The sequence below is a fragment of the Parus major genome, chromosome 2 (genome assembly GCF_001522545.3).
Source record: "Parus major isolate Abel chromosome 2, Parus_major1.1, whole genome shotgun sequence".
Classification (NCBI taxonomy): domain Eukaryota; kingdom Metazoa; phylum Chordata; class Aves; order Passeriformes; family Paridae; genus Parus; species Parus major.
The window spans coordinates 58,315,714-58,327,049 of NC_031769.1; the positions used below are offsets into that span (position 1 = coordinate 58,315,714).

At 42.5% G+C, this 11,336-nt stretch overlaps 1 protein-coding gene across 1 annotated transcript; it reads right to left on the reverse strand.

Moving 5' to 3' along the window:
- Window positions 1-219: 219 nt before the first annotated feature.
- Window positions 220-11,044, reverse strand: ALDH5A1 (aldehyde dehydrogenase 5 family member A1). Its single transcript, XM_015652151.1, has 11 exons — window positions 10,895-11,044; window positions 10,075-10,611; window positions 9,857-9,940; window positions 8,775-8,945; window positions 8,528-8,644; window positions 7,952-8,095; window positions 6,942-7,085; window positions 5,480-5,638; window positions 3,984-4,153; window positions 3,165-3,223; window positions 220-3,011 (listed from the first exon to the last, which is right to left on the reverse strand). Exons 1-11 carry the CDS (start codon window positions 11,042-11,044, stop codon window positions 2,806-2,808), a joined length of 1,941 nt encoding a protein of 646 aa, XP_015507637.1. The 3' UTR covers window positions 220-2,805.
- Between the last annotated feature and the right edge of the window lie 292 nt (window positions 11,045-11,336).

Consider the following 11,336-nt stretch of genomic DNA (forward strand, 5'->3'; position numbering starts at 1 on the left):
CTCGGTGCCATGGTTTAGTTGAAGTGTTAGGGTATGGGTTGGACTTAGTCTTGAAGGGCTCTTCCAACCATAGACATTCTGTGATTCTGTGATACAAAGAAGTGGTGTCTTTTCCAGGGATAAAGCTGTCAGAACTGTGCAAATCTGAGAGACTGAACTTAACGTGACTGCTGTCAATTTGTCAGTTCAGCACTGAATAAGGTAATAAACCACAACATCTGGTGCTTTCATGGAAGTTATTTATTGACCGAAAACATTTTATTAATCACAGTTTTAATATCCAGAAATTGCTAAACTATCGCAAGTGCAATCAACACAACTGAGGTGTGAGAATTCAAGTAAGTCTTTTGTTGAAGAATCCCAGCTTTTGCTATGAAGACAACTTTGATTATTCTATGCTTAACTGATGTAGACTTTACTGACATGAGGATATTATGCTGGAATTCAACCACAATCCAATCTAGACAAAGGTATTTTTTTAAGTTTCTTACAAACATTATCTTTAATTATTGTTTGTGCTTGTTATCAGGCATTGTAAAAGATATTGTTTGCTAAAAAAAAGTAAACACCCATTAGAAGTGCTATTATCAGAAAAGACATTAAGATTTTAAATGTACCAATGCATCTGATCAGTAACTTTGCAGTGAAGAGAGTAAGAGTTAAATTATTTATCCTCCAACTGCACTGTCCCAAGAAGTACACTCGCATTAAACGCTACACTCTCATACAGCTGTAAATAAGATGATTTTCATTTTGACCTTATACTGCAGTTCACAGGCAGACATAATTGAATTTCAGTGGCAGATACTCTACCTGTGTACAATACCTGTAACTATGCCTGCATCATTGTGTTGTGGAAGCCAGGAACCAAGGCATGACCTTCTTTTTCCCAGTTGTTTTTTCCAATTAATACTACATATATCAGTAGCCAAGGCTGGCAAACAGCCTTCTCCCACAACACTGTGTTTCCCAAATTCAGGCAGCCTTTGTACTCAATAGTGTAACCTTAGAAGTTGGCTATAGGAAATTTTCTTGCTTTAGTGTAGAAAGAGGCCATCCTTTTTGTGTTCTTGACAACAAGCACAGGTAACAGTACTAAGTCCTCACTACCACAAATATGCAGGTTTGGTGCATTGGGAATTACTGGAGGGCAGTAAATCCCCTTTAACTGCCCTTTGGTTGGCATGATGCACACAGTACTGACAGAAAATGTGCTCCAGACCCACCCAGTCTCAACTGCTACACAAATACAACCATAAAAAATATATTTAAAAATAAAGAGTAGCAGTCAATGCTACTTTATGTGCGCTTTAAACAAAAACCTTGTGAAACTCAGTGCCAGTTTGCTTTCCCTCCCTCCCCAAGTCTTGTGTTACCTGGTACCTCTTTGCCTGATGGGATAAAATATTTTAAAATATTTAATTTCATGGGGTACATTCATTACTTTATAGGAAGAAGGGCTCTGTTGCTTTCTTTTATTTATTTTTAATAATGAACACAAGAAACAAAATTTATTCTACTTAACTTCTGCCATGCTAATTTATTCACCAAATTAACATTGCACATCTTTTAAAGTGCTTTGTTTGACTGCCATTAAAACAATGTTTAAACAACGTTGTTTATTTCATACTAAGGAAGCCTTATATCTTCTTTTGAAGATGACAGAATAGTGAAGTGATGTGTCAAAGTCTCAACTCTAACCAGCACTATTTAAATCTATTAGGTCACAAATGGGTCATGTTCAAGGGTTTTCTAAACCTTCCTTCCTAATTGACTTTCACCTGTATAACCACAAATACAATTCAAGACACAAAGCCCACAGGGATGGATATCTGCTCCTATTCTTTGAAGGGGATGAGTTATGTTCCTTTAGATCCTGAACAATATTTGTATCAGGGACTGTCCTTCTACCCAAGGAGAGTCGTGGTCTTTTCATGGAAGGGAGGGATTTTATCTGTATCATCATGTCACCACTTGTGCTTTCTTCACACAGCCCTTACAATTCTGCAAGATGTTCCTCATGCTTCTCATTAAGCCATCAATTTTTTGTCCTGGACTGTCCTGTTCACAGGACTGCTGGGGGTAGCAGGCATCAAACAAGGGCTATATTTCATCCTAGACATGCAAGCTGTTAGGCACAAAGTACACCTCTTTGCTCAAAAACCTAAAGCTGAACAGGCAGCAGCCCTGCAGTCAGCATTATCAGTGCTGAAAAAGCTGTCTGTCAGCCTATATGGATGCCTAGATATAGCTCAAAACAATTCTTCACCTTGTGTAAGCAGCAGATTCTCCCACAATTAAAAAAAAAAAACAAAAAAAAACCCAACCAAACAAAGAAAACCACACACACTTGCTTCTAAGGTCGCATAACCACACTAGAAAGTGTCAGTATTTACACAAAATTCTAAAGGGAGACTGCCATCCCAAAGCCTCCCTTATCCACACTGAAATACTAAAGGTAGTAAAAATGGTGGTCTAGTTTCCCTTGCTAAAGTTTACAATCTGTTTTCGTTATGCACAAGTTCTCCCAGTTACACAGGGATAATCCAGCAATAAATGTACATCCCTAGTCATTACTAAAAATAATGGACATTATGATCACATTGCTGAAAAATGTATGTATAAACAAATGTAAAAACATTTGGCAGCACAGAATACCACAGATATCTCTATACACACACAGGACAGGGTTGATTACTTTTAAAGAAGGTGGAAATTTCATTCATACATATTTCTGGCTCAAGAAGCTTATTTAAATAACAGCACTCTTTCCCAAGTTGTGGAGATTGTGCTGTTTGAAGGCTTTTATAATCCTCCAAGGCAGACATATTTTATTTCTAAGTATTCATCAATGCCATATTTTGAACCTTCTCGCCCTAAACCAGACTCCTTTACCCCACCAAAGGGACACTCCACTGACGAGATTATGCCTTCATTAACACCAACCATTCCAACTTCCAGCTGTTCTGCAACTCTCCAGATCTGAGCTGGATCTTGGGAGTAGAAATATCCTGTCATGCAGACACAGAGACACATGAGTGAAAATTGTAAGAACAATTGCAGAAGACTGTGAAAAAGAGACTTAATAACATTCAAAATCATCACCCCATAACACTAAAGCTCACAAACCCACAGAAATACACTTATCTGACAGAGAAGCATACCTGCTAAACCCACATTAGCTGCATTTGCTATAGCAACAGCTTCTGCTTCAGTCTCAAATCTGTCAATAGAAAAGAGAAAAAATAAAAATGAGGCCTGCAGTTCACCTGCTGTCTTGCTGACTTACTGACAAGAAGCAGTCTTATCAGGAATTAAAATGTCAATTTATTTTTCCCAAAAGTGTGCATTAAAATGTTAATTTAATTTTAAGTTTGAAACACGGAAGTGTCTACCTCTTCTCTTAATTTAAACTGCAGTTAAGTAGTTAAGATTACCTTAATTCCCCCTAGGTACCTGGATGGTTCTGAAACATTTACTTCACATGGTTTAGCCTACCTATTTCTCCATCTACACAGCACTCTCAACTCTGAGAGGTAACTGTATGTTCTTCCATCACATCCAATTGCTCTGCACAAAGGCAGGGAAGGCTTTAAGGAGAACAGACAACTCCAACTCATCCTCTGTCAGAAAAGCTTAGGACTAGCAAATCACACGACAAACTCAGAAGTCCTGTCTCCTATTTCGTACCACAGATCATGAAGCCGATGAAGGTTTTGCTGCTATCTAGCCTTGCTTAACCATTGTGATACTTTAATTTTCAAAAAGTTGCAGAGATGCTAAGATCAGATCAAGAAAAAGAAACAAACAAGCCACATATCCAAAGTATGTTTTCACACGTGTACCCCAGTACCCCAGGATTTTTACAAGACTTGCGCAATCATACAAAAATATTTTTTGTCTTTCAAATCTTGTTTATTCAAAATATTCTGTCAGTGTTTTTTTTAGTTGTTAATTTTAATCTGTAGAATTAATAATCTTACCTGATAACTGGTGCTAAAGGGCCAAATGTCTCCTCTTGGGTGCAAAGCATTTTTGTTGTAACATTAGTAAGTAATGTTGGCTCAAAGAAATTCTTCCCCAAGCTGTGTCGCTTCCCTCCAGTCACAACAGATGCTCCTTGAGAAACTGCATCCTTAATGTGTTTCTCTACCTGAGGCATGCATAACAAAATCTTAAAGTCAGCATTTAAGAATGAGCAATAATATATTTCCCATTTAAAAAAATAATACTCTCCCAATATTTAAGAGAAAATCTTGAAGAGAGGTTTACACTTTGCAGGGGATCATTTGCAATATTATCTAATTTCTCTTCAATTCTTGTTTCTCTCAGTCTGACAGAATTTCAGAGGGATAAATTATGAATTGTGGTCCCCAGCCCACTTTTCTGTAGAAGTTAAAAGCATACACCTAATGTGAGAAAAAGCTTTTGCAGGACTGAAAACTGAATCTTATATCAATGATCAAGCACTATGGAAATGGAAGCCTATGGCCACCATGGAAAGATAAAAAACTCTCAAGATGGAACTGGCAAAGAACATTTTCCTACATCTACATGATTCTATGTACTCCCTATATTTACAATTCATCTAAAGACAACAAAGTAATAAGAAAACTAAAGTAGCAATCCCCACCAAGAATACAGTCCTTTGAAATTACAGAAGGTGACTATATACAGTGTTCATTTGTGTATATAATTGTACCTGATACACACACTACACTTTGTGACGCAAGAAGGAAAGGCATGAAGGAATGAAATTCAAGGACTGTATCCTTTGTGTCCCAAATAAATGAATGTTTTCCGATTCTTTTATAAAGAGAATCTAGCAGCATTTATGTATAATAGATTCAAACCAAGCCTGCATGCAACTGAGCTGTAATATCTTACTAAGTATGGGCCACTTGACTCAATAATTTTTAACCTTAGGAAGAGTAAAATATTATAGAAGGTGTGATTTATTAGAATTTTTTAAAAAATAAATATTCTTGGAGTTGCCGGCAACCCAAAACAGAAGACCCAAACCATGCACATGAAGTTTCAAGTGCTTACAACATCCAGAGTTCTGGTATTTTTAACCCAAATAAATTGTTCTGCCTAGCTTTGTCAAAAAGAAACACTGTTCCTCAAAAGAAATTGTCAATCACAGTGCTTCAGAACTGCAGGATCACTGTACAGCTCTCACAGTGTTTCCAATTTCAGTGAATGGACTTTGAGAAAAGGTAGGGAATAATCAGGAGGAATCAGTTTCTCCTAAAGGAGGCTTCTCTTTCCCCTAATGGAAGCAGGGGGATGATACATAAACAGTCCACATCTGTTTGCCTATATATACACATGGACTTGGGGGACAGAACACACTTCCAGCCACACCACAAATATGTTCTAATAAAACAAGGGAAAAAAGGTGAAACATAAAAATAAGGTTATTTTACGGATCACAAAAATAAAATTAGGATATTAAAAATGAAATATTTACTTATACCTTCTCCACTGCTTTTTCATTTATTAGTGGTCCTTGGGTAGTTTTTGCATCAAATCCATTTCCAACATGAAGTTCTTTCTCTATAGCTTTAGCAAACTTTTCCACAAATTCATCATGAATTCCCTTTTGCACCAGGAAACGGTTTGTGCAAACACAAGTCTGAAAACAAACAAGGTAAGACAAAACTCCATTAGTTTATATGGTATTTAATCCATCCATTAATTCATTCTGACCTTCATGCCAAAAAATCAGGTTACTACACTGATATCCCTTGCCTCTCCTCCCTCATCCTAAACTGTTACCTAGTTATGCCATTTCTTTCACCACCCATTTCACTTCAGAAATACAACTTCAACAAGCTGTCAGTGGGTGTGTGAAATATGTCACACTGCTAAGTTGCTTACGCCGGAGAAATACTTTTTGAGTTTTGTGGATTCAGATACATGGATCAACTAAGGTCCAGAAGCTGCACACAACACTTTCTAATTAGACTGCAGAATACTGAAAATTAAAAAACTCAAATCACACTTAGATTAGAAAAAAATTACCCCAGACCACTAACTCCTTTATTATCTGAGTTTGAGTTTGCATTCTTCCTGAAAGTTGCTTCTAAGTGCTTTCACTGGTCTATTTATTTGTGCTACCCCTTTGCTCTGACTGCATCCTATTTTGATTGCTGCAGTATGTGAAGAGTAACAGCTTTTTATCTTTGTCTACAGCAGCAGAGGTGCCTTTTATGATAGATCTTGTCTACTGTGGGTCTGATGCCTTAGTGGTCCTTGTCCACTTTTGTTTCCTTTCTTCCCAAGATTAGTCATGTCTTATGTTATTCAAGAAAAGTTTTCCCTATCAAATGACCTCCCAGACCTACTGAAAATTTAGTGGTTCTCAAAAGCTGGAATTTGTCAACTTCATGTTTACATGAACATGAAGCCTGTGAGGCTGGAATAGTCTCCACACAGCCCTTCTCAGATGATGGTCCTGGAAAGTGATGCTCTTAAAAATGTTTGACTCTAAATGAAATACATCTGAAGCAATGCACACTTGAATCTTGTCTATCAATTTTTAAAACTATTCCTTGTAGAAAAAACTACCAGTGTCTTAATAGACTGAAGCAAGATGGTGTCATTCACATGTTCTCCAGTGAATTTAATATTAACAAAACATAATGAAAAAACACCTTATTACTTCTCAAGCTCTTGCAAGGAGTCCTAGAGAGCATCATCTTCTCTAATAGTGGTGCTACTGACTGCCATATATGTTGTGAAAATATATGGGATTTCAGTGCTGCTACTTAGACTTGCTGGTAATTAGCTTTAGTGCTCAGAGCCATGCGTGAGCTCAGAACTTTCTCTTCACAGTGAAGTGTTCTGTGCTTTCCTTTTACATTAAATAGCTTATTTACAGCTTGAACTTTATGTACAGCTCTTCATTGTCTAGAAACATGGACAAAAATTCTCACCTGTCCCGAGTTTCTATACTTAGAAGCAAGAGCTCCTGCGACAGCCCGGTCCACATTGGCGCTGTCAAATACAATAAAAGGAGCATGTCCTCCAAGCTCCATGGAAACTCTCTTCACTGTGCCAGCTGCGTGTTTCAGCAAGATCTGTAGGCAACAGAGGAGACACACACATCTGTACCTCTAACAGATGTTAACAGTGGAATCATGGATGCAAGGCAGTGAAAAATTAACCCTGGCAAGGAAATAATCTGCATCTTCTCTACAATGCTAGACCATCTCCTATGACAAAAAATAACTTTCATCCATTAAAATCCTTAAAGATGGAATTCTGGCCAAGGACTAATGCAGAGAAAGATTTTGATCAACTTCAGGTCAGGTCAAGCTTATACACTAATATTGTCAACTGTTTTGTGTTTGTTCTATTCTTTTTTGAGAATAAAATCTTGATTACTCTTGCAAAGGTTTTTGAAGTCCTGGTAGACTTTGGCATTATGATTTCCCTTGATACCAGAATTCGTCATTCTCCACAAAGCCACCCTAGAGAATTCCGTCATTTTGTAGCCACACCGCAAGTTAACCACAGACTCAATTAGACATGGCTACAAGATTGCTTATTGACTAAGGTTGATAGAAACTATTCCAGGGCCTTACTCCTCTAATACTTTCTCTCAACTTCCGAAGCCATTCTTGAATGGAACCTTTTAAACTCAATTTCAGTGTTCTATTAGTATGTTGTCACCTTCTGATATTAACCAAGAACATTTTGTACAGGACTGTTCACCCTACAGTTTAATAAAGGACAGTTACCAAGAATTGTAGACAGGCATCCTTCTGTGAAGTACTGATGCTAAAACATGTAAACAGTATCTCAAGTGGTACACAATTATTTGGACAATCTGTGTACAGTAGCCAGAAAAGAAGGCTCTGTATAAAGGCACACACATTTCCCCCCTACCTTTCTAGTATAACCACAGTAATAATCTTCAAGGATATTCTGTCCACGTATGTACCTTTCCTGTTGCTGTAGAGCCAGTAAAAGATATTTTGGATACCAATGGATCAGTGCATAGAACTTCCCCTACAGCTGCTGTCTGTTGTCTGGAACAAGGGACAACATTGTACACTCCTGCTGGGATTCCAGCCTGGTTTGCAAGCTGCAACAAAAGAAAAACAGAATTTGCATTATTAGAGCATTTTTTAAGAGAAACAGTCACTTAATGATTGCTCATTGTTTTGAAGAATACAGTCTATAAGTCAATGGAAGCCAAAAGGGCTTAGCACAACTAGGAATTGATACCACAGGTGCTTGAGAGAGCAGTTTTGCTCCAGTTAAGCTGTGTCTTCAAAATAACCAAATTAAAGATATAAGGATATTTTGAGTATCAAAATGGCCAAATCCATTTTGAGGGTCTAGACCATATTAGAAACAATTTGCAAAGATTTTCACTAAACTTAAACACCTGCATCAAGTCAGTTTGTCCTTTCTTCACATCTGAAGCTGGCCAGATCTACCTTCCAAGCCCATCTGACTCCCTGTTTACAGTATCAGTCCATTGTTGAGGTAAAGTTTAGCACTGAAAGCTCACCTCCCCAAGAGCTAATGCTGATAAAGGTGTGTCCTCTGCAGGTTTCACCACCACTGTACAGCCAGCTGCCAGAGCTGCACCAACCTTGCGGGTAATCATAGCGCTGGGAAAATTCCACTAGGAAGAAAGAAAATAGTACAGTCAAAGTTAGGAAAATTTTCCCTCCTGTTTTTGCAGAAGTGACATTTTGAACTGGGAGCTGAGCTGACAACTTTCACTTGACTCTGAAGAGTTCAGCTATGCTTACTGGGGTTATAATGGCTGCCACTCCTACTGGCTGCTTCAGCACCAGGACTCTTCTGTCTTTTGCAGATGCTGGAATAACATCACCATAAATCCGTCGAGCCTCCTCCGCAAACCACTCCAGAAATGAGGCTGAATACACGATTTCACCCTGTGCTTCTTTCAGAGGCTTCCCCTTTGATTAAATCAGATTGAAGATACATTGTAAGCACCAAACAGAAGCAATATAAACAAATTAAAGTAATTTTGGAGTTTTTCTTCTTTTCAGAGTACTTCATGATCCCCTCCCTCTGACATACACTGTGATCTCCACAAGATTGATTGCAGTAGCAATAGTGTGGATTCAATATACCATCATTGTATAGTCAGTAATTCGTATGCTGTGCCTGGATTCATACCTGCCCAGGACAAGGAAGAACAATAGCAAATGTAGCATGCATTTATTTACAAACTCTGAGTTAGCTGCTATTATCACTCTGAAGAAAGACATAAATCACGCCAAAACAGTCACAAGTTTATGCCAGGGTCATTTGTTTTGGGAGTATTGTTTTGGACTACCCCCAGATCTGATCCCGTGGACTGAATGACCATTAGAAGCTGTGACACCACAGAGGTGCTGCTGAAGCATCTTCCAGCAAGGTTTTGTCTCAAAGGACACCAGTTTGTGAGCTCCCAGAGTACTCAGCGATACAGATTGTGTGAATCCAACTTGGAGACCTGTGTGATTTTTCCCAGTTACAAACATTTCTGCCACGAGGACCGTGGTTTAGGTGGATGTACACTTTTGCATGCCATGAAGCACAACACGGGTCTGGTTTCCTCTGATTAGGTACTACCGTCATCAAACCAATGTACTTTATGTCCGGAGAAGGAGTGTTTGAAACGTCACCCACGAACCTAGCAGAGCAATGTGAATGCACAATATGCCCGAAGTTATTTAAAAGGGCACGATGGCTAACTGGTGAAGCGCGCAGGGAGAGGTTTGACAGCTTTACTTGGTGTCACCGTTCGCTGCCTGTGTTGGCTTTCCCAGCGTGAGTGTCAGCACGGGGCAGTGCCCGTGCCCAGCCCCGCCGCCCCACTCACGTTCTCGGCCGTGATGATCCGCGCCAGCTCCTCCTTGTTCTCCATCATCAGCTCGTACCATCTGCGGAGGCGCGCGCTCCTCTCCTGGCAGGAGGGAGAGACAAGGCTGCCGTGGCCGCCGCACGCAGGGACGGGGAAGTGAGGCCCCGAGAGACCCGACCGGAGCGGGCCGGACCGCCCCGGGCCCCCCCACGCCGCCACCTCCCGCGGCCGCTCACCTTGGCGGGGAGGCGGCCCCAGCCGGCGCCGGCTTCGTGCGCGGCCCGCACAGCCGCCCGCGCCTCAGCCACCCCGCAGTCGGACACCCGGCCCAGCTCCTCGCCGCTGGCCGGGTCCTGCACGGGGAAAGCGGCGGCCGTCTCCACCCATCGGCCGCCCACCAGGCCGCCCCGGCGCACCAGGGCTGCGGACAAGGCCCGGCCGGCGGCCCTCACCGGAGCCGGGGCGAGCGGCGCGGGGCGCAGCAGGAGGCGGCGGCGGGCGGCGGCGGCGCCCCGCGGCAGGAGGGTGGCCATGGCCGCGCTGCGGCGACAGGCGGCGGGGCCCGGCACGGCCCCGGCACGGCCCGCCCGCACCGCCCCGGAGGAGGAGCTGCCGGGGGGCCGGGCCAGAAGCGGCGTCTCGCTGGGGCACGGGGGCGCTGGCACCCGGCCAGGGGCACCCGGCCTGCCCGGGCACGGGAGGGAGCGTAGCCGAGGCGGGGTGGGGGGGCTTCTGCTTCCCTGAGCCTCGTTTCCCCCTCCCCATCGAGACCCCTGCTTCGTAGGGAGAGGGGAGGCTCAGGGTCACAGAATATCCTGTGTTGGAAGGAGTCATCACAGGGATCATCGAAGTCCAGCTCCCGGCCCTGCACAGCACACGCCAAGTGTCACACAGTGTGCCTGAGGGCGTTGTCCAAATGCTTCTTGAACTCTGTCAGGTTTGGTGGTCTGACCGCTTCCTTGGGGAGCCTGTTCCAGTGCCCAGCCACCCTCTGGGTGAAGAACCTTCCCCTAGTACCCAGCCCAAACCACTCCTGACACAGCTTCATGCCATTGCCTCGGGTCCTGTCACTGATCGCCACAGAGAAGAGATCAGTGCCTGCCCCTCCTCTTCCTTTCGTGAGGAAGCTGCAGGCTGTGATAAAATCTCAGGGCTCTCAGTCTCCTCCAGGCTAATTTGTGCTTTGCTGGAGGAGCACTGGCCCATGGGTCCCCTGACAGCTGGTCAGTCTCTGGCACAAGGGCCATGTGAAGCCCCTGCCCGGTGCCACCATCTGGCTGGGGACTGGTGTGGCTGTGCCACATGCGGGAAGGGCGGCTGGGAAACGCAGGGTGCGCAGCCGCTGCAGCCACAAGTTCATAGTGATACACTCGGCAGGAGTACTGCCACGAGTCTCCCATATCAGCTGGAGATATGTGATGAGTATTGATATCATATCAATACTGATCCTAAGACCCAGACTTTAGTGTGCTGTATCCTATCAGCTCACCAAAAGTTA